The following is a 24,277-nucleotide window of genomic DNA, read 5'->3' as shown; positions in this document are numbered from 1 at the left end:
AGCGAAGGGTGATTTAGTCATCTTTCCAAGTAAACAAGACTCGCATGTGTCATCTTCCCTAAGGTCGAATAACTCCAACACTCCATCCTTTTGTAGTTGGGCTATGCGTTTCTTGTTGACATGTCCAAGACGACAATGCCACAAGGATGCCTTATCCATACTATTGGAAGAATCCATGCATAAAACATCTTTTCCTAAGTTATCAACAATCATAACAGTTTCATAAATTCCATTACATGGTATAGCTTCAAAATAAAAGAAACCATTTAGATAAGCCAAAATAGAACCATTCTCATTATTAAAAGAAAATCTAAAACCTTGTCTAAACAAACCATGAAATGAAATGATGTTTCTAGCCATTTCTGGCGAATAGCAACAATTTTTCAAATCTAAAGATAAACCATTCCTAGGCACTAAAGAATACACTCCAATCTTGGTCATAGGTAACGATCTTCTGTTCCCCATGATTAGATTTATTCTTCCATGCTCCACGTCTCTATTTCTTCTTAGTCCCTGCACATTAGAACAAATGTGGTATCCACAACCGGTATCAAGAACCCAAGAAATATCATGAGATGAATCGTTAGATTTAATTGTGTATATACCTGCAAAAGACGGCTTGATCTTTCCTTCCTTGATGGCTTGCAGGTACTCTGGGCAGCTTCTCTTCCAGTGTCATATCCTGTGCCAGTGGTGGCACTCTGCCTCCTTCGGGTTAGGGCAGGGCTTAGCGGGATCAACTTTGGTCCCACTAGAAGAGGCACCATCTCGGGCTTTAACCTTGCGATAGTTCTTAGACGAAGCCTTCCTCTTCTTTCCCTTTCCTTTTCCAATTGCCAAAACAGGAGCGGCGGGTGGATTGGGAGTTGGTGCAACAGACTTGTCCTTGAAGTTGCTCTCAGTGACCCTCAAGAGACCTTGGAGTTTGCTTAGGGTGACCTCTTCTTTGTTCATGTGATAGGTCATCCTAAATTGATTGTAACTTGGAGGCAAAGAGTGAAGCACCATGTCGATCGCCAAGTCTTCCCCAAAGTCAACATTCAACTTGCGAAGACGGTCGACATACCTTTGCATCTTTTGCAGGTGCACGGTAAGAGACTCTCCATGACCCATCTTAGCGGAAATCATGTTAGTGAAAATCTCATAGGACTTTTGGAATTCGGAGTTCATAGTGGTGCATCTTGTACGGGTACATGTCCTCATAGGACTTTTGGAATTCGGAGTTCATAGTGGTGATCATGATGCAATGCACCTTCGTTGCATCATGATATGTGCATATTTAGTTTGTATTAAGTATAGATTTTTATTCATTTATTAGCTAAATTATTGCATTTCATGGACAAAAGGTACTTAAAAGTGTTTGAATTGTATTTTCAGTCCAAAAATGAAGCTCGGAAGCAAAAGGAAGCAGGAGAAGCGGTTAGGAGCTCGGGAATTGGATAAAGAAGAAAAACACCAAAAATAGCACCTACTCGGCGAGTAGAATCGACTACTCGGCGAGTCCAAGTGAGGATAATGACTCGGGAACCCAGATGCTTATCGCATACGGATATTGTGAGACGGACTCGATGAGTCGCCACCTGACTCGACGAGTCGATACGCAAATATATAGATAACTTCTCAGATCGAGGAAAAAAACTTCTGGGATAATTCTGGAGTAATTAGCTGCGATTCAGAGGCTAGAGAAACCCTAGAAGACGAAGATAGAATCTACAATTCAATCCCGAAGGAGATTTGAGGCAAATTCCATCATTATACTTAATCTTTTGTTTTCCACTATGGTTAGACAATTAGAATTCGTTTTTGTGCTGTTATTTACTTCAATCATGAGCTAAAACTCTTAAACTTCTGTTTGGGGATACAAAATTGAGACTATGATTTGATCATTGGTAGGATTAATTCAATATGGGTGATTTATTTGTTATTTTAGCTTGCTAAAGAACCTTGTGTATGAATGATAATTAATTTTATGTTAATAGGAAGGTAATTAAATAGCATGAACATCGTTTGATTATCAACCTCATATATTTTGTGACTACTTTGCTATATGACTAGGATTAATGAACATGAAACTAGGATTAATAAGAAAATTAAGTAAATTTATGTGCAAGCTTGTGTGATGACCATCAACAAGAAGTTAATTAAAACCAAATTGATTAACTATTGTGAGTCTAAAGTAATCTGAATAATTAATCTAGTGAACTAAATTGAATTAGACAACCGATCACTGTTTAAGTTAGTTTATTTGCTAAGGATTAGTGTAGTGAACGCGAACCTAATCACTTGAATCGGTAACCAACAAAAGAATTAATCCATTGCACTATTACCTTGAAATCAACCATAGGATCAATTGAGTTGAACTAAACAGAAGTCCCTTCGTATTATTGAATCTAGTTAATTCTTTGTTTTTCTAGTTTTTAGATTAAGTAATAGTTAGTAAGTTTCTAGTCTTGTAAAGCTAGAGAAAACCCTTTACTTATTAAATAATTTAGATAGAATTAGTTTTTATTTTTAATTTTCCGTTCCCTGTGTTCGATACCCTACTTGCTTAAACTATTCCACAATTGATAGGTACACTGCCTTTGTGTGTTTATTTTACAACTAAAAGTAGGATTAAAACTAAGTGAGTTTACGCACATCACATCACACTCGTGAGTTTCAAAAGCGGTCATCTCAGCCGGAGTAGCGATTTCAGGGTTGATTTTTCGAGCTTCTCATCGAGGACATACTCCTTATCCTCATAGCGAGCTATCGTGCGAATGTATCTTATCCATTCGCTAAAGTTCGTTCCATCGAAGGTGACCTTTTGACAAAGGCTCATCAAAGTGAATGAACTAGCAGCAACGTTGTTAGCGTTCGACATCTACAAATAGAAAGGATAAAGATAGATTAGAATATGAATCCCTAATTATCACCCAATAAGAAAAATTAGGGCTAGGATCCAACAACAATATTTACACATTAGAAAAGGGATGCCGTAATATACTATGCAAACAATTTGAAGGTAAGTGAATGACGATTCACTATTTACACATTGAGAATTCCTAGGTTTGGATGAGATTCATTGAAACTTTTCAATGGCATGTTTAAATCTCGATATGCCCCTCTTGTTTGTGACTGGGATACCGAGGATCACAAAGCGGGTGTGAATTACCATGCAAATTCACATGGTGCCTTCATTGTAACGATCACCTATTCGATGTGCCGGTAAACCACACACGCTCCATCGAACTATGATAAACAATGAATCACCCTTTTCCACCTTCGCTTATAACCAATTAGTGTGCCGGTAAACCACACACGCTCCACTAACTTCTTAGCAAGGTGCAAAGTGTAATTTCATGGGATTGCATAAATTCACTTTTCCTAAAGTAACTAAGATTGAGAAATTTTAAGAAAACATGTAGTTACTTTGTATTTCATATTATACTTTTAATGAGAGGATGAGGTTGCCCTATCCTACCCGTTCGGGTAACGACTCTCCACCGATCAAGCAAGCGGTGGGTGTGAGTGTACACCCATTAAGCGCCATTTTATAGGCCACAACCTTATACCCACCTTATAGACTGGCTTTGTGAATGAGGCCTACTAACGGTAAGACTAGCATTTAAGTTATACATATATAGATATTAATCTTGTAATATTATATTAGTGTAGGGTTGGATTTTAAACTTGTAAAATTCTAGGGTTTTGAAATTTAAATTGTTTAAATTAATCTTTTAATCACAAAACATAAATTTCAAAAACTGAGGGCAAGTTTTAAACATTTAAAACATAAAGGATCAAGTAACAAATAATTTAAACTAACAATTAATCACATATTTATCCATATTTGATTTATTTATGATTTCTTGAAAAACAATTTACCAATTTAATCAAATTAATTAATAGTTATCATATAAGGAAATTAAATATTATATTAATTGATAAATATCTTCAATTAGATCAAAAATATAGTCATATATATATATATATATATATATATATATATATATATATATATATATATATATATATATATATATATATATCATAAAATCGGATTTGGGTTGATCTAATATGATAAAGGTAAGTTTCCATAAGATAAATATGAAAAAATCCTGATTTTGGCTCTTCCTGACGCTGGGACTTGCCGAGTACGCACTCTGGACTCGCCGAGTCAGGCCAACTCGCCGAGTCCACTATGGGACTCGCCGAGTCCATGACTCAGAATCACAAAATTTGAATTTTGCAGGTAAGATTCAAACAATCAAGCAACAATTTAATAGAAACCAATCTAGGCTCTGATACCACTGATGGGTTTTGGACATATAAACATTCCTATGTGCACATACAAACCCTAATGCTTGGATCTAGGTTTCTCTAATTAAACATGCATTGAATCCAAGACTTCTAATGACTAATTAGGTATAAGAACAATACAAAACTAGAGTTAGAAGCTTACCTTGAAACACTTGTTTGATCTTCTTGTTCTTGGAGCTTTAGAGTCACAATTGTCACTCCTTTAATGGCTTACAAACACCAACTAGCAAAGAGAATGATTTGAGAGAAAGGAGAGAGGAAGAAATCGGCCAGGGTTTCCTTGCTTTAGAAGAGGTGCCAATTTCCCTTTCCCAAGGGGTCTATTTATACTTGTAAGGCTCCTAGGGTTTCACCCTTCAACCCTAATTGGATAACTTAAACCCTAAGCAATCCTAATCCTTACCTTAGATAAGCCTTGGACGAATTTGAGGCTATCTCAAGCCCTAAAATTCATCCAACCCCTATCCCTTAAGGATTTACAGCCCAAAATGTAACTATCAAACAATTGACAGTTTATACCCTCTTATTTAATTAATCTCTTTAAGTCACCAAATTAATACTAATTAATCTATGACTTATATTAATCAAATTAACAATATTATTATTCCTTATATTATTCTCATAATATATTAATAATATCTATTCTCTCATAATAAATCATCCTGTCAAGTTGCTATGGTGAAGGCAACCCAAAAGGACCATGCACAATCGGGTCAAATACTTGCCTAATATAGTTGCAGCCTTAGATACTATTCCAACAAAAGTACCATGCAAGCACGTAAAGGTTGTAACTTTACGTGCTAGATCGATTGTAGAAGCATAGATCTATATTTTGATCAAGGGTTGTACATCAGAAATCGAAGATTTAGTGAGAGGATGTGACCAACTCGACGAGTCCATTCTTGGACTCGGCGAGTCCAAGGTTTCTGTCCCATATCAGTTGAGGGTCATAAGGACCCAATTGAGTATGGAGAGGTTTTAGGGGGGCCTGAGGAGTGACCCAACGTTCTGGACTAAGCCATTGTACTGGAAGTTCATGGGAATCGTCGAGTGCATGAGCAGACTCGGCGAGTCCAAGGCAAACTTCTTAAGGATGAAGATGAACTTGACGAGTTGTTCATACAACTCGGCGAGCCAAGGACAGGACATGTGATCAGTTAAAGATGAACTCGACGAGTTGTTCTTACAACTCGACGAGTCGGATGAGGATTCAGTCGATGTTCATTTAGAAGGAAAACTCATCGAGTCATCGCCTAACTCGATGAGTAGAGACGGGTATAAGGACAAATGGAAGGATAGGGACTCGACGAGTTGGCGAGCCAACTCGGCGAGTCAGGTCAACTAGAAGTTGACTTTGACTTTGATTTGGTCAGGGGTAAAATGGTCATTTTACCCTAAGAACAGTTAGCAGTGTATGACTAAGTGTTTTGTGGGAATTAGAGTCGGAGGATTTCCGGAGCAGCAACGGCAGCAGTCAGAGGATTCCCGCACAGATCAGCAGCTGCTACGAGGTGAGTTACCTTCCTGTAGCGGTGGGTCTACGACCACAATGCCGGCCCACCAGTAGGAGTTGTATGATTAGATGATTGTCTTTGTGATATCATATAGGTTTGCTACTACCTGATATGTTATATGCTGGCATGATATGTTATATGTGATAGTAGTAGAGTTCGGTTATTAGGACCGAAGGGTAGGTCAGACACCCTAGATATGTCTGATAATATGTGCTGATGTGTTTATATGTTGGCATGATATGTTATATGTGATAGCGGTAGTAGGAGGGGAATGGTCCCCAAGTTCGGTTGTTTGGACCGAAGGGTAGTTCGGACACCCCAGATATGTCTGATAGTATGTTTATGTTATGATATATGTGATAGTAGCAGTAAGGTGTGGAATAGTCCCCGAGGGTCAGTTGTTAGGACCGACGGGTAGGTCAGCACCCTAGAATGGCTTGACATGGGTAGGATGACACCCCAGAATGGTCGTATCGGGTAGGTCGGGCACCCTAGAATTGCCCAACAGTATGTATGTTATGTGATTGTATGGTATGTGGTACAATGGGGGAACTCACTAAGCTTTGTGCTTACAGTTTACAGTTTTGGTTTCAGGTACCTCTTTAGCGAAGGGGAAGGAGCCGGTGCGGTAGCGGCACATCATACACACACTCTTTGTTTTCCGCATTATAAGTTATTCTGGGATTTGTACTCTGACATTATTATGTTTTTACGATTCGGTTTTCAGATACGAGACATGCTTTTATTAAATGATATGATCGGTTGATATTTTGATACAAATATTGTGCAAATCACTTAATCAAAAATGAAATTTTTGGTCTTGAAAATTAGATCGTTACAGAGAGATTAGGAAAATTGAATTTAAGTCAAACATTGTGAAGGGTATAAAAAAGTTGTTCAAAAGATACCATGCTAAGGTTTGGGGAAAAAAATCGACCAAGAAAAAACATTGTGAAACGTATAATAAAAACTGTATGGAAGGCATACAGGTTTTTGGAATCTTGATATCTGTTTCTAATTAAATACTATCTAAACAATTAGACCTTAGCAAGGAAAGTATACATGTTTCCTATATTAATTCAGTTGAGGACGTTAAGTTCTAACTAATTAAATCCATTAAATAAAAACAATGCATGATAATTAATCTATAGTTTACCAGAATAAGCTATAACTAATTAAATCCATTAAATAAAAAAAACGATGCATTAATGGATCTACATGCAAAATCGACTGTGAACATGAAAACCTTAAAAAAAATCTCACAGTGTAGTGAAACAACTTTATAATTTGTTCAATCAAGTGAAATTTCCGAATTTGCCACTAACTTAAATGTAGAACACATATAATTTTGAACATTAAAGTATCATTGCATCCGATCCTTTTTATAGAAAGTTTTTGCTTTCTTTTCACTTGTAAATCTCCTTGCTATCTACACCAATGACTTCTTTTCAGGAATCAACTATCAAGCAAACAAGGGTCTTAGGCTCTTAGCTTCCATAGCAAGACTTTGACTATATATAACATAGTTCCATCCACAAATAATGATTTTTTTTCCTTATTAGGAAATGAAAAGACGTGTTTATTTTTCATGTAATAGACTTATCAAGAAAGAAAGAATATATTTACAAGATGTTTTCACTCTAACAACAAGAATTAGATTAATTTTTAATACTTTTATTTACAATTGACCTATAAATTCTTTCAGCATATGTCAAATCACAAGTCACAGTTAGTTTCTTGGTCGATTCCATGAAGGGAATACTAGTGGAGTGTATATATCATAATATCAACATATGATAAAGGTGAACCTTTTAGAAATGATGAAAAAAGTGTAATGCTTATCTAAAACAAAAACATTGGGACCCATTTGACAGAAGTTGATTTTATAGGGACCCCAAATGAAAAGTTCATCAGCCGTTTGCTTTTCCGTCAAATGGCACAATCCACTGTTGTGTTGTCCCTATAAAACCCCCTTTCTTCGCCATGAATTACACACACAGAGAGTGTGTGAAAAAGGTGATGGACAGCCATGGTTCCTCTTTCTCGAGCTTTAACTCCTACTTCCATGCTCTTTCCGACGTCCCTCGCCGCTTCATCCGCCGCGCTGGATGTGTCTCCACCACCTTCGAGGAAACCAGCCGAATCCGCTCCCGATCCGGTGCTGATATGCGGAAGAACCTCCGTTGGTACGATCTCATCTGCTTCGGCATTGGAGGTATGGTAGGCGCCGGAGTTTTTGTCACTAGTGGTACCGCTAGCCACGACAAGGCTGGCCCCGCCGTTATATTATCATACGCCATTGCAGGCCTCTGCGCACTGCTCTCCGCCTTCTGTTACACCGAGTTCGCCGTTCACATGCCAGTTGCCGGCGGTGCATTCAGCTATATCCGCGTCACTTTTGGTTTGTTCTCTCTCATTTAGCTCTTAGGTAGAAGAACAACAAACTCATATTCACGTGATTTGAATGTATTTGCGTTTTTTTTATGTTTCAGGCGAGTTTACCGCGTTTTTGGTTGGGGCTAATCTGGTAATGGATTACGTTTTATCAAACGCTGCGGCAGCGAGAAGTTTCACTACCTATCTCGGAACAGCCATTGGTGTTTCTGCAGAATCGAAATGGAGAATAACCGTTTCCTCTCTTCCAAAAGGTTTCGATCAGATCGACATCATCGCCGTCCTCATCATCTTAATTCTCACAGTCATAATCTGTTACAGGTTCTCCTTTATAATTTTCAAATCAAATGTCAAGAATATGAAATCGATTTCAATTTTCAAATTGTTCTGATTTCTAGTTCGTTTGAATTGTTATCACAGCACGAGAGAAAGCTCTGTATTGAACATGATTTTGACAGCGGTTCACATTCTGTTCATAATATTTGTGATCATGATGGGGTTTTGGAAAGGAGACACGAAGAACTTCACGGAGGCATCGGATCCGAATCATCCGAGCGGGTTCTTCCCCTTCGGAGCTCCAGGGGTGTTCAATGGAGCTGCTCTGGTTTACGTCAGCTACATAGGATACGACGCCGTGTCGACGCTGGCGGAGGAGGTTAAAAATCCGATTACCGATATCCCTATTGGGGTTTCAGGCTCCGTTATCCTCGTTACCATTCTCTACTGTTTGATGGCCGCTTCAATGTCCATGCTCCTTCCCTACGATCTGGTATGTATCCTTTTCAATTAAAATATTAATATATTTCCTAAAGTGAAAATCTTCATTTGAGCATGATTTGACGATAATACCCTTGGATTTGGATTTCTCGTGGATGATGTTTTCCTCTATTGGATTATCCCATTGCATGGCAGACATAATTGCAGTAATAAAATACTTTTCTAACTATAAACTGATAATCAACTTTAAGAATACGATCTTCTGCTAAAAAAGTAGTATAAGATTTTATCATAGAATAAATCTTATTATTATGATAAGAGAAATTAATAACCCAAACTTTACTTTTTAGATTTTGAATATCAAATCAAGGTAAATCTTTATTTATTATTTTTGAATCAAACCCAGCATATCAACATCATAAATACAACATTTATTCAATTTTAACTTTTTTTTTTCTTTCAAGATAATCATATATCTATCTGTTATATCACTCTTTATCTTGGTATGCTTCAAAAGTATTTTAACATTTGCCTCTTTCGCTTTTAAAAAAAATGCAAAGAGATTTGTTTTGATATCTATTTTGATAAATTCTTTCTCCAATACACAAATGCAAATTAAAGACTTTGCAATTTTTTTTATATAGGTAAATTTGTTAAGAAAATATAAAACGTAAATTACATATTTACTTTGTTTTCTACACATTTACTTACATATAGCCGTAACTTTACAAATCTATATGCATTTTTTATATTGATTAAAGCAAATAACTTAGTTAAAAGCTAAGTTAATTATTAACATATATTTTTGCAAATATTTTGTAGATAAGGCCCTTTCCAAAAATGTTTTTTGAAAAGGACTTTTGTCTCAACTGGTTGCCAAAAAGTACACTTGTCTCATGTCAACAAATTTCTGTTTCCTGGTCTGTTTGACTTCTTGACTAGTACATTTTGCAATAACAATTGTACCTTTGATAAGTGTACTTTTCTTATGCTCTATCAAAATCTTTCTTCCCATTTTTATTAAGTAACTGAAATTTCTTTACTTTTTTGTTCAGATAAATCCAGAATCACCATTCACAGGGGCATTTATGGAAAATTCAAACGGATTTAACTGGGTTTCCAATGTTATTGGAGTTGGGGCCAGTTTTGGGATACTAACATCGTTGTTGGTTGCAATGTTGGGCCAAGCTCGTTACATTTGTGTCATAGGAAGATCTGGTGTGGTCCCAATTTGGTTTGCTAAGGTTCATTCTAAAACGTCAACGCCAGTCAACGCTTCGGTATTTTTAGGTAACCCTTTTACCCAAATTACAATAATGATTTCAATCAACAATGTCATTACTTTTAAAAAAAAAAAAAAAATTAATATGGCTTTTAGTTCGTTTAGAAGCTGAATAAAAAAAAAAGATCGTTTTTTGGATTTCAGAATTTGTAGAGGTAAAATGTTAGCTTTTTGGATAAATTCAAAATAATTGTGGACTATAATTGAGACTATTCCTTTAATAAATTAGATTTGATGATATCATATCATATAAAGATGATAAAAGTATCTTTTTTTCCAATCACATATAATCGATTTTATTATTTTAAAGAAAGACGAAAGTATCTTTTTGTTGTGAAAATAAAGAATTGAAAGGATGCTTGTCCTATTTTGTTCAAAAAAGTAGTTTACTTTACAAATTAGAAAAGAAATATGTTAATAAAACGTAATATATCTTTCGACACCTCGGGCTTAATCAAGTGCACAACGAAAAGTGGGTTTTTCATTCTTTACATAAAGAAATCGTTGTTTAGAAGTATCAAAATTGTCTTAATTGTTTAAGAAGGTATCACTTTACACTACGAATATGATAAAAAAATATATATATATAAATATAAATATGCAATAAAATAATATCTGTAGAAAGTTAGGCCGTGTGGGAAATTGGTCCCATATGAACCGTTTTGGTTGGGGAGCATATGGTCTTGTTCATACCAAGTTTTATGAAGTTCATGGAATATAAAATAAAAGGCTTTGGAATTCTGTGATCCAATCTTTATAATATATTCTATAATTGTCTTACATATATAAAGATGAATTCATGTATTTTTCAAATTTATATCCCATTTAATTAAAATATATAGTATACTTGGTACATTAAGTGTACTATCATTGTACATTTGTACTCTAATAAAAAAAAAATCCTATTATTATATGTTCTTGAGACATAGTTAAACATAGCCAGATAATACACCAAGCAATAGACAACAAGTGTGATGTATTATATAAAAGTATTAACATTTATAACTATAAAATATTCAAGAAGTCACATTCGATACGCATCTATGATACTTTTGTGATGTTATAGATAATTAAACATTAAAGATTATGATTTGTGTATATGATTGGTGACAATCTATGTTATTTCTATTAACTAACATGCAAATGGGTATAAGAATCTTGAAAAAGAAAGGTAATATTAATTGGAAGAATACTCGATACATAATTAGTTACTAAAGCATATGCTCTCGAAACTAGTTTCATGAAGACTTTCCCTCAAGAATCATGTTCTAAAGTTTGGTGTTTTCTTTGAAAATCTATGTGATCCCCAAAATCCTATCTTATCATATCTCCATCATGTGGGTCTTGTGAATTCCTTCTTTTTACAACCACTAAATTAGATCCATTCTTTTAATGTCTTAAAAAATTTGACTTATACTCTTCCCTTAACTAGTTAACTTTCCTTGGACAACTTCTTAATGTACTTGTCCTAAATCTTTTGTGAATTTTAAGATTTTGTTTGTCGTCCCATATGTTTAGATAATCCTTGATTCCTTTTGAAATAATTTTCTAGATTTTTTTTGACTAAATACTACGTATGTTGACTTTTAGGGATTTTGACTGCGGCGATAGCGCTATTCACCGAGCTACACGTCCTCCTCAACCTTGTCTCCATCGGAACACTTTTTGTCTTCTTAATGGTCTCAAACGCAGTCATTTACAGACGATATGTCTCACTGGGGACCACAACCCCATGGCCCACACTGTCGTTCTTGTTAAGCTTTTCATTCACTTCCATCATGTTCACCCTGCTATGGTGGTTCGCACCGCCCGGGAAACCCAAAGGGTTTATGCTCGGTGCATGTTCTATAATTGGAGTTGGATTGATACAGTTGTTTAGTTACATGGTCCCACAAGCGAGAAAGCCTGATTTTTGGGGGGTCCCGCTTATGCCATGGATACCATGTGTATCGATATTTCTCAACATATTTCTGTTGGGAAATATCGACACAGCTTCTTATATTCGGTTTGGATTTTTTTCAGCAGTTGTGGTGCTTGTATATGTTCTATATAGTGTTCATGCTAGCTTTGATGGTGAGGAAGATGGGATTGTTTGTCAAAAGAATGTTGAAATGGTGAAGGAATCAATTGACTTAGAGGATCAAACTCTAAAAATCCAAAGTTGACCTTTGACTTTTTTTACTTTTTTTTTTAATTATTATTTTGTTGATAGAGATATGAGGGGTAAGAATAGAATTAAATTTGGTCAAGTTGTATAGTGGGTTGCATTGATCCCTTTATTGTGTGTTATGTAGTCCATCAACTTTTGAAGATGGTTCACATGACAAAAAGGGAACAATTTTTAGGTAATTGTTTTTGGTCAAAACATGACTACCCCTCAAAGTCAACTCTTTTTTGTGGCTCAATTTCACAAAAATTCAATGATTAAAGGACTCATTTGATTATCGCTCAATTTAAAACATTTAATTCAACGATTCGTATCTAGATTACACTTTCTAAAAACATGTTTTTGATTAAACTGTTGACTAAAAAGACTCGTATATATCAGGTTACAAACTTGATTTGTAGATCTCATCTCACGTCACAAAACTTCCCCTTATTTTTTTTATAATTTTGATTGGTCATGAAGATGAAGACAATATCGTTTTTTTGTCATGCTAATTACACATCACTTAATAACTCAAAAACACTAATCTTGTCTCTAAGTTCTGGCCAGTCACAACGATCCATGTTGCTGAAATTTTATTGTTCCAAAATATTTCCTTAGATGGTACCTTATGTTTTCTTCTCATCGCCAATCAAATTGGATTATATTTTTTTGTTTTTTTTTCTTTACATTATGAATCATATCATTATTAATTATAATATATTTTTTTAAATCACATCATTTTTTATTACATTAAGTTAGCTTTGATGTATTAAATTATCAACGAAATAAAATGGCGAGTAAAAATGAAGTCACCAAATAGAAAGTTCAACATGTGTCATACCATAATTGGTCACCCACCGTTCATCTGGATGATAATGGATCCTTTGTGTATAAACTCGATAAAATTTTACTCTCAAACCTATGTGAGACATATTATTTCTCTTTACATAAATTAAATTGCATCTCACATTCAAATCATTGTGACATTCTCTTAAAGATGAAGGCAATCCCATTGTAAGTTCTACCTTTTACCAAGGAACCTAACCAAATGAGTTTCACATATTATAAGCGAATGCACTTTTTGTCCATATCTATTACATCTTTTAACTGTTAAAGTTGTTCCACAAATTCATAGTGACACATAGGATATTTCACAAAAAGTTTGCCAAACCTCTTTTCGGTTTTCTACCTATTTGTTGATCAGAAAATCTGATAGATGTCACGACTAATCAAGACTTCAAAATAAAAAACACATAATGAAGCAATATAAAGACATTGGGGACTAGAAAATGATGTTTTGATAAAGGCTTTACGATTTACAATCATATACTGATATTAATTTAAAAAAAAAAAAAAAAAAAAAAAAAAAATTGCAAATTAGAACGTGTACCCCTTACGTATACAAAACACAAAATAAAAGCAGATGTTAGCCGTTTTTTTTTTTTTTTTTTAAATACAGCTAAGCATGCACATAAAGCAGAAAAGTAAAAACACATATGTGGTGATCAATTCGTATAGGAAAGGAAAAAGATGTTGAAAGCTTTTCATGAGATAATGAAAGATGACAGAATTGTAGATATCTAATTATTTATTAAACCTGTCAGATTTAGAAAGGGTAATAATTAGGTCTTTTTCACCAACAAAAATATGTGAATATATATATATATATATATATATATATATATATATATATATATATATATATATATATATATATATATATATATATATATATATTTGAACCGATGAATATATTATCTATGTTGCAACCATTGTAGTTGAGTAAAGTTTCAAGGTAACTAAATAAATAATTATGCTAAAAAACGAGCATTTTCCTTTTTTATTCTTCTACACATACTAGTATTTTCAGATTTTATAAATGGGAATAAGACTAATTAAGGTAACTAATTTTTCGGTTTGTTCACATGTAGATAATTATCTTTTTTTTGTACACATTTAGGTAACAGTTTTTGAAATTGTTCACATATGACCATTATGACCTGCTATAGCAGGTTACCTCCGGTTACAGTAGATCATAATGGTTACATGTGAACACTTTCAACAAGTTCGTTACCCAGATGTGTACAAAAGAAAAATAATTACCCAAATATGAACAAAACCAAAAGTAAGAGTAAATTACACGAATGGTCCCTATGGTTTGGGGGAATTTATATATTTGGTCCCTAACTTATTTTTTTAATTCGGATGGTCCTACTGTTTTGTTTTGTTGTTTTTGGTCCATGTCTTATCTAAAAAGACTAGTGTGTCCTTATTAATTTAATTTTTTTAAATTAATTTCCTTAATTATGTATTTTTTTTATATGTTTAAAAAAACTAATAGACTTCATATATCTGTATCTCCTCACCATCCTATCTTTCATCATCCTAAACTTTTATTTCTTTTCCATATTTAATGACAATGAAGTTTTCACCATCTATTCTTTTTCGGTCCTTCAACTTCAACGAACCAACACCACAACCCAATAGTGTGAAGAGACCGTGGGTTATAGTGTTTGTTCGCCAGAGTTGAAAGACAAAAAAAAAAAAAGATGGTGAAAACTTCCATATCACTAAAGATTGAAAGAAAATAGAAGTTAAAGAGGATATGAGATAGGATGGTGACCGGTGGGACTCAAATTAAATTTCTCATATGTGGTTTCAGATTTACGATGAGGAGATACAGATATGTAGGATCTATTAACTTTTTTAAACATATAAAAAAAACATAAATAAGAAAATTAATTAAAAAAATAAATTAATAACGGCATAATAATCTTTTTAGATAAGACAAGGACTAAGCGCGCAACAAAAAATAAACAGTATAGACCATCCGAGTTAAAAAGAATAAGTTATGGACCAAATGCACAAATTCCCCTATACCATAAGGACCATTCATGTCATTTACTCTTACCTTTGGTTTTGTTCATATTTAGGTAACTATTTTTTTTGTACACATATAGGTAACGAACTTAATGAAACTGTTCACATATAACCATTATGACCTGCTGTAGCTAGATGTAACCTGCTACAACAGATCATAATGGTCATATGTGAACAGTTCCAAAAAATTTGTTACCTAAATGTGTACAAAAAAAAAATAGTTACCTATATGTTAAAAGCCCGAAAAGTTAATTACCTTAACAAGTCCTATTCCCTTTATAAACTTACAGCAGAAAGTCTAATTTTCGCACTTGTCTTTATTAAGTCGTTTTTTTACATTACTACAAAAATAAAACACCCACAAAATTTCATTTCTTTTCGCTTTCACATCACATCTAATCAACCACCCCAAATAAATTGGAAAATGTTCCTACTAGCAACTCCACTGATGACATTGTTACTCTGCTTCTTCAGCAGCTCCTCTTGTGCACACGTGTCACCATCCTAACAACCCAATATCATTAATCACCATTCACATACATGACTGTTTTCTTTTGATATAACAAGTAAAACTCCCCATTATCTCCTAACATTTTACAAATTCACCCTTATTTAAATAAATAAATAAATAAATAAAAGGAAAACTTACAAGATCTGAGTAGGCACTAGCAAGTGATGAAACCGTTGGGTATAAATCAAGCACAGCAATCGCAACATCCTCAGTCACCTGTGCAACCTGCAAACTTTGTTAATTAATTAACTAAAAAATAAAAAATAATGTAGCAAAATTTTATATATAAAAATAATTTTTTTTATACCTGCATGAGTTGGGTGGCAAAAACATCACTAACTGTCATCTTATCCAACTCTTGACACCTCTCAATAAACTGATCAAACGGAGGGCAAATTGGGAAATCCACATGTTCCCCCTCATTGCCAAGAGATTTGTAATATTGCGTTATTGATTGAGTAAGATAACCGTATTTTCTTAGTGTGTCTCCCAACCCACTTGTTCTCTGTACATCAAACCCCTCCAAAATTTCGGTTGTCAAACATCTACAAATATTATTCACACAAAAAGAAATCATTATAAATAAGATAATAATATTTTATAAAAAGCAAAAAAAATATATTTACTTACGCTGTTTTAATACTTTCAGCACTTTCCAAAGCATTCGGATCGCCTTCTACTAGGTATATCAACCTTTTAAGCCCACACCTCTTTATGACAAAAGAAAATAATAAAATTAGAAAGTAATTTTTTAAACAAATAGCTTCAAATAAATAAAAAATTACTCAGAAACATCACCATGATCCGAACTTTTTGCTCTTTGTAACGATTATCTCTAATGGAAGATCTTAAATCATCAACGTTTTTTCTTTCAACAATAAAATCAAGAACATATTCACTACCAATATGTTTATGTCGCGCTATCCAAATTCCATCTCCAACAGGTAATCGCCTCACCTATAAAAAAAAATAATTAATATATTAATAACAGACTGTTTGATAGTTGCTGACTGAGTCAGATCTGATTTATACCTCTATTGGTATCTTAAAATGGAGTCGGATATTCTCAAGAAGCTTTCTAGACCTTGACCTGAAAATTAGTTAGTTTGAAAACTACTTTGCATGATAAAAAAATATTTAAAAAAAAAAAAAAAAAATTGTTTGAAATAATTACTAACTCTTTGGTGAATTTTTCCCGATCATCTAATATTAAAACCACTTCATATACATCCTCGAAGCGGTCCCCAAGTGTCAAAGGTGGCATTGATAGAACATTTGATTTAGCTTCTAGAACATTCCTACTTCTCTTCCTCGTATTTTGGTCCTATAACAAAACATTAAAAATAAAACAACACTATTCTTACGAATTCAAAAGATGCAAGATTTTGTAAAAAGTTAGGTCGACATTTACAGATGATGAACAAGGTTTGATTGGAGTCGGGAGTTGTGTAGTTTCTTTATGAGTGAAAGAAATTGATGATGGATGATGATGATGATGTTTGACTTTTGGAACATTGGTCAAAGGTGAACTGTAGACTTCAACTTCACGAAGACAACATAAAACAGATAGCCAAAGTGAAGAAGGTTCTTCGTTTGGTGACTTTTTTGAGACCTCAGAAAAAGCACGGATTACTTGTTCTTTTGAGTATCCCATTCTCACAAGCTGCAGAAATTAATAAAAATTAAATTTTTTTTTTTAAATCATAGTACTACCCAAAATAGTCATCAAAGAAAAGAAAGGGTGTGTTTGTTCATGAGAAAAACAAGACACTTTACCTTATCAAGAGTATCTGGAGGAATCTCAAATGGTTTTTTCTGCAAACTTGAAGAAACATGCCTAGATGCCACGTCATCAACCAACTCAGCATCAATGCATGCTGAATCTTTCAGATTTTTTTGAGTTGAATCTGAAGTTTTACTTTTATCCAAAGTAGCAAGATCATCTGTAGAATCAATTAATCCAGATCTCAACATACAATCACGTGCAGCTTCTTTTCCTTGCTCAGTCAGCATGTATCTAAAATACAAAAGGTTCCAAAACCACAACTTATCATGCTATTTTTTTTAAATATGAGAAGAATAAATAAAAATATAAAAAAGCCAAAATGTAGTTACTTTGCAGGATTACTTGATTTTACAGCCAACCCTTTATCTATCAATTTTTTCATGCAATTCCATCCACTATACCAATCCCTGCCTGAGCTAACTCCAAACTGGCCTGCTTTTCCCTTTCCTATTTCAGGCCTTTAACCATAAAAAGATCAGTATAAGTACTAAAGTACAAGACAGAGGGGTAGAAAAGTAAATACATACATTATAGGTGCACGAGACAATCCACTTGCTTCAGCAGCATCAATTAGCTCTTGTTTTCGCATAAAATTACTTCCATTAGATGTTCCCCTAACATCAGAACTGATGTTGTTAGACCAATGTTACACAAAAAGGTAAGAAGGAGAAAGATGTTATGATTACCTGTAAAGAGTGATCAATAAAGCATAAGCTGCAGAGTTTTTTTGAGGCACATATTGCTTGTTTCCCTTTTTTCTTTTCCCTATAGTGTTAAATAGATAGAGATTATAGAGAATGAAAACAAGAGCTAACTGCAAGGTAACAAAAGGAAGTGTGAATTACCACTTTCTATTATCTCTTCGTTCTCAGCTTCATCGACAAAGAAACCTTTCATGATTCTCAAGATCCAATTTCCAACACCTCTGACACAATTAAAAAAGAAGTTGCTTGATATCATTCACAGTCAAATTACCCTATAATTTTCTACAACAGTGGAGTAGTACAAGATAAACGCAATTATTTGGAGAAAACTTCGGATTCACAGCAAATACATAAAAGCTTATATGGTGAAAAGTGATCGTTACTTGACATTGGAGAAGTCCTTTAGGGTTTTGATTGGTGTCTTGGAACTGCACACCTTCAAGCAGGCCTTCGATATCGTCTTAACGTTATTCTCCGATAAATCCACCATTTCCTTTTGTTTTTTCAACATGAACTCCACAAGCTCTGCATTTTCGGGACACACTACTCGATCCATTCTTTATCGATTTAGGGTTTTGAAATAGGGATTTTCAAATAGAGAATCTAAAGCAAAATTTGATCCATGCTTGAGAAGAACACACGTGAGATTGAATATCTTCGGTGTATTCTATGACTCGGAGGTGAAGTCATCCTGATTCTTTATGGATTTCGGTGGGCAGACATGTTAGAATGAACTTGGAGATGGTGAAGAATTGCTCCCGCTAATTTTGAATTTCTGATTTGAAGTGAAGTGAGTATATTATTATTTGCAGTTTCAACCCTTCGTGTTACCTAAAGTTGTCATAATGTGACGTTTCCAAACAAAGTATGTCTCGATTGGAACTTTTTTGTACAAGACCCAAGAGTTTTTAGAAAAAATTATCCGAACATTTTTTCATCCGATTTAAAAATAAATTTAAAAAAAAAAAAAAAAAAAAAAAAAAAAAAAAAAGTCATTCAATGCGTTAAGTTTTTTATATTTTTTAACACTATCAAACATTTTAAACTATAAACCTAAACAGCTACAAATATTAGCTAACTCGCTCTCTAAGGTTTTATTTGTTATAATTTTTTATATTAAAAATTTTCAAAAAAATAAAAGTTTGAACATATTAAAAAATTAATAGACTGATTGTTTTAACGTTAGATGAAAATATATTAAGTTTTTTTAAGATGGAAAATTTAAATTAGAATTGTAAAATAATAAATTTAATATTTAAAAAATAATATAGTAATTTTTAAAAATGGGTTTTTGTAGTTTTGGCCTTAATTTAGCTAATATTGTTTTACAAGGGCAGAAACAACATTTTTTCGAGTTCCCTTAAATTACAACTTTGCCCCCTAGACAAAACTGCAAAATTGATCCATATGGTTTTCGAAAAACTGTGGATAGAATCCAAAAATTTTTTAACTTGCATGAAAGATCCAAAATCAAGAATTTTTCGTGATTTTGGTCCCATAATTAAGAAATTTTAGTGGTTTTGGTCCAAAGAGAACTTAAAATGATGGTTTTGCCCTTATTATTTATTTTTTACATTTTTCTTAATTTATTTTACTATTTCATTAATTATATAAAAAATTAAATCCCACCCACCTCGCCCCATCAGTAACCCTCTCCTATCTATCTATCAAACTCTCTCTCTCTCTCACACACACACACACACAGTCTTCTTTCTCATTCTCAACTACAAATCAAATCTCACACATACATTTCCTATGTATATTATCCTCATTAATCTATGTATATTTTGAAAATATAAGAGTTATTTCCATGGAGATGAATCTGTTATATCTCAATCGATGACATCAGAAAGAAACAAATCGATTTATGGGTATTTTAGGGCTGACGGTTAACATAAACACAAACAAATCGATGGTTGGAGGAACCAACAGAAGATCTAAAGAGAAAACATCAAGATTTGGATATGGATTTAAACTCAACCTAAAATCATTGATATCATCCTCCACCTAAAATCAAAACCATAAATTAAAACCTAAAATCAAATCCAAATTTGATACCTGAAATCAATATTTAGTAGGATGATGGTGATGAAAAAACATCATGATTCGGGAAGTAAAAATCAAATGCTAAAAAATCAAACTTGATGGGATCGAAGGTGTAAGGAATTAGAAAACCCATTGTTGGTCGATGAGGGTTCATGGTGCAATTTCACAAGGTTATAATCGAGGTTCATCAAATTATAGAAGCTACTGGAGGATTAAAGCTGATCACTACAGTTATGGCTTCATTGTGGTGTTTTTGATCTCCTGGTGCAATTTCAGAGGTGGCTTACCAGATGAAGGTTGTTTGATACAGATTCGATGGCAATGGCTTAGTCTGCCTGAAACCCTCTCTCTCTAGAAAATATAGCTAGGGGTCGAGATCTTTAGATGCTCATCAAAGCTTTGAGGCATGTTGCAGACTTGTGGTTTCAACAGGTGGCGATGGTGGCTAGTTTTCCCATTTATGGAAGATACAGACACCCATCAAAAACACCGTCGTGAAGTGGAAGCGCCAAGAAATTTCAATAGATGCCCATCAAAGCTTTTGAACCATGTTTTCTAAATTATGGAAGATACAACAAAATGGATTGAAGATGAAATATGGGGAAGAAGATCCGAGGAGAAAATTATTGTGTGTGTATGTATGCATGTGTGTGAGAGAGGGAATTGGTGGGGGTGGACCCATTTTTTCTTGTTCTTTTTTAAATAATTATTTAAATATTAAAAGAAATAAAAATGCAAATAGAAATAATAAGGGCAAAATAGTCATTTCAACTTTTTAAGGACCAAAACCACAGAAAAATCTTAATTTTGGACCTTCCATGCAAGTTGGAAACTTTTTGGACCTTATCCACATTTTATCAAAAACCACAAGGACCAATTTTGCAGTTTTGTCTTAAGATAATGTGTAGGGTTTTGGTTTCATTAACACACACCTAGATAACCTATTTGCCACCAGAGAGGGGGAGTTCGCTGCTGTTCGTCACCGGAACAACCGCCACAGGTATGTAACTCATCCTTCATTACCCGCCATATAATTACAGCTCTAACAATATTGCTACTCACATTCGACTTTCTAGTTTCGTACAAGAAGTTGATTACTTCTAATCCTATACTATAGTTGGTTGTGATCTGTTTCGATGCTTCGAAATGGTAGGTTAGGGGTCGATTCTTAGTCTCTGTAATCAACATTATATAATTAATCGAATAATTGTTACGTGTGGAATGATAATGCCCTGAAGATTTCTTTTCTTCCAAGTTCCAAATACAGTTAGTCAATTACAATGCATCACCAAAAGCCGAAAAGCATAAGGATTATTAGTTGTTATTGATAGTTTCAGATTCATTGATCATACTGATTTAGAAGGAGCTGAAAGATGGGTCGTGTTCGTACGAAAACTGTGAAGAAATCATCTAGGGTAGTGATTGAGAGGTATTTACGGGAAGATGACTATGGATTTCCATACAAACAAGAAGATTTTGGAGGAAGTTGCAATCATCCCTTCGAAGCGTCTGAGGAATAAGATTGCAGGTTTTTCAACTCACCTCATGAAGCGTATCCAAAAGGGACCAGTGAGAGGTATATCATTAAAGCTCCAGGAGGAAGAAAGGGAACGACGTATGGACTTTGTGTCTGATGAATCTGCCATTAAAACCGATCTGATTGAGGTTGATAAGGATACGATTGATATGTTGGTTGCCCTTGGGATGGGTGACCTCCCTGGGGTTGTGAAGGCGATGGTTGAGCCTCAGGCGGTGCCAGTTGCCACTGGTTTTGGTAGGGTGGTGGTGGTGGTGGTTTTGCTAAGAGGTATTGAGAAGCGAGAAGAATTGTTAGGTGACTTTTTTTCATAGAATAATTTGGTTACTTGACTATTTTTAGTGTTTTTTGGTTTTGATTTACGTTTTTTATTTTTGAGATGTAGAAGAATTATTGATTAGTAAGTTGGCTTTGAGTTTGTTTTGCGGTTTATGTGTATATTGGTGAAAGTAAGTTATGAATTCTTTATTGATCATTGAAAGTCGTAAATGGACTTATTCTGTTCTCATCTTTTTACATATATAAACGAAAAGTTATTATTTACACGCTCCAAAGCAATATGGTTTAGCGGACTAAATTACAATCTTGAAATTTGGGGGCATGTGAAGTTGGGGTTGGGGGAAACAAAAAAAATTGGGGGCAGTTATTTTTGTCCCATTTTACTCTAATTGACATCCCTAATTATATTTTACATTTCATAATTAGCTTATAACCTAGTTTTATTAAAAAATCATTTTTTACCAGCTTATTTATCAAATATCGTTTATAATCAGTTAGCAACTAATTTTTCAATTAGTTTGTTAAACATAAACCGATAACTAGTCAATGATAAACTTCAAGCATATGTTTTATACTATATAACATTTACCAAAGTGATTGCTATTGTAGGTAAACAAAATGATAGAAATGATCTATCTTTGAGAAAAATATTTAAAGAAAAGATACTTATGTAACAAGCAATATTTGAAACAAAATTATAAAAATGGTAGCTGTAAAATAAAGTTACAGAAATGATCAATGTCTAAGACATAATTATATAAGTAGTCTATATATGTTAGACCAAGGTTGTCAAGATCGACATCATCCGTATGATCGTTTTTGAGTTTGTAAGATCGGGATCGGGATCCTAAGATCCCACAAAATAAAACAAAATTTTAATTTATAATTTTAAAATATGAAAAATGTTTCAAACATTCAATTTTCGTTCAAACATTATTAAAACTTCAAAATATTATTTATAAGTCACAACACAAAATGATTAATGGTAAATTGGTAAATGATAAAAGCCATAAAGTGGTAAAAAAAAAATCATTTTCAAAAAAAAAAAAAAAAAAAAAAAAAATCAAGGGAAGGTAGGATTTGATCGAATCCTGATTTCACGATCCTACCAACGATCTTACAATCCTACTCAAAATATGATCCGTTTACTATCCATATCGTTTTTCATACATAGGATCGTAGGACCGTACGATTCTACGATCAGGATCGCGATTTTGACAATCATGTGTTAGACGGCCCATGTCTAAGACATAATTATATAAATGGTCTATATAAGAGTTGATCTTTCATTTCAAAAGTGGTCTCTACCCAATGGAGAAATGATGCTAGCCCTTTTCCCTTCGATAACAGAGATTGGAACGGATATGGTAGACAAAAATAAAGAAATGGTCCTTATGACGTAGGTTTAAAACACTCGTTATCCTACAAATTACAAGTCGTATGGGACTGGGTAAACCATCCCCAAAGGCAGACGATTTCATAAGAGTTGATCATCTAGTCATAGAGTTTAAACAAGAATAAATTACACAAATGGTTCCTATAGTTTGGGGTAATTTATGTTTTTAGTCTCTAATTTATTTTATTAACTCAGAAGGTTCCTACTGTTTGTTTTTGTTAAGCGCTTGATCCATACCATTTGTTTTTGTTACACTCTTGGTTCTTGTCTTACCTAAAAAAACTATTATTTAAATATGGAAAATGATAGGATAGTCAAGGTAATGTTAGAGGGTGGAGTTAGGGGAGTATTTATTTAAATAAATTAAAAAATCAAGGAAAAATAATCTTTTTAGATAAGATAGGGACCAAGCGTGTAACAAAAACAAGCAGTAGAGACCTTCCGAGTTAAAAAAAAAAAAATTAGAAATTAAACACGTAAATTACCCTAAACCATAGGGACCATTCGTTTAATTTACTCTTTAAACAAACATGAACATGGGCTTATTGTGTTTATTTATTTAAGTTTAACCGAACAAACAAACAATTTTTTGTGTTTATGTATGTTCATTTAAAAAATCAATATTTTCATATCTATTAAGATGTTTAACAAATATAAATGAATATAAATAACATAAATAATGACAAACGAAAAATTATACTTAAATGAACATAAAAAACACAAATAAACATCAATAAATCATACAACATTATTCCTCAAACCTCATGAAAGGTCAAAATA

At 33.6% G+C, this 24,277-nt stretch overlaps 2 protein-coding genes and 1 pseudogene across 3 annotated transcripts; 2 read left to right on the top strand and 1 right to left on the bottom strand.

Moving 5' to 3' along the window:
* The first annotated feature begins 7,784 nt into the window (after positions 1 to 7,784).
* LOC145017465 (cationic amino acid transporter 6, chloroplastic-like) lies at positions 7,785 to 12,653 on the top strand. The gene is made up of 5 exons (XM_078975496.1): positions 7,785 to 8,217; positions 8,309 to 8,531; positions 8,631 to 8,979; positions 9,983 to 10,217; positions 11,800 to 12,653. Exons 1-5 carry the CDS (start codon positions 7,800 to 7,802, stop codon positions 12,372 to 12,374), a joined length of 1,800 nt encoding a protein of 599 aa, XP_078831622.1. The 5' UTR covers positions 7,785 to 7,799; the 3' UTR covers positions 12,375 to 12,653.
* Positions 12,654 to 15,468: 2,815 nt separating this feature from the next.
* On the bottom strand, positions 15,469 to 19,010 carry MUS81 (Restriction endonuclease, type II-like superfamily protein). Its single transcript, XM_078972240.1, has 14 exons — positions 18,623 to 19,010; positions 18,381 to 18,460; positions 18,222 to 18,300; positions 18,063 to 18,149; positions 17,865 to 17,993; positions 17,526 to 17,766; positions 17,161 to 17,412; positions 16,928 to 17,073; positions 16,782 to 16,839; positions 16,548 to 16,706; positions 16,380 to 16,459; positions 16,057 to 16,294; positions 15,888 to 15,974; positions 15,469 to 15,742 (listed from the first exon to the last, which is right to left on the bottom strand). Exons 1-14 carry the CDS (start codon positions 18,793 to 18,795, stop codon positions 15,638 to 15,640), a joined length of 1,914 nt encoding a protein of 637 aa, XP_078828366.1. The 5' UTR covers positions 18,796 to 19,010; the 3' UTR covers positions 15,469 to 15,637.
* An 879-nt stretch (positions 19,011 to 19,889) lies between these two features.
* LOC145017417 (small ribosomal subunit protein eS17-like) lies at positions 19,890 to 22,243 on the top strand (annotated as a pseudogene). Its single transcript, XR_013666499.1, has 2 exons — positions 19,890 to 21,285; positions 21,623 to 22,243. The product of XR_013666499.1 is annotated as a small ribosomal subunit protein eS17-like (transcript).
* Positions 22,244 to 24,277: the final 2,034 nt, after the last annotated feature.

This window comes from Lactuca saligna, chromosome 9 (assembly GCF_052625555.1).
Source record: "Lactuca saligna cultivar CGN05327 chromosome 9, ASM5262555v1, whole genome shotgun sequence".
Taxonomy (NCBI): Eukaryota; Viridiplantae; Streptophyta; class Magnoliopsida; order Asterales; family Asteraceae; genus Lactuca; species Lactuca saligna.
Note: the sequence above shows the minus strand (reverse complement) of the source record. Positions and strands in the feature narration are given on the sequence as shown.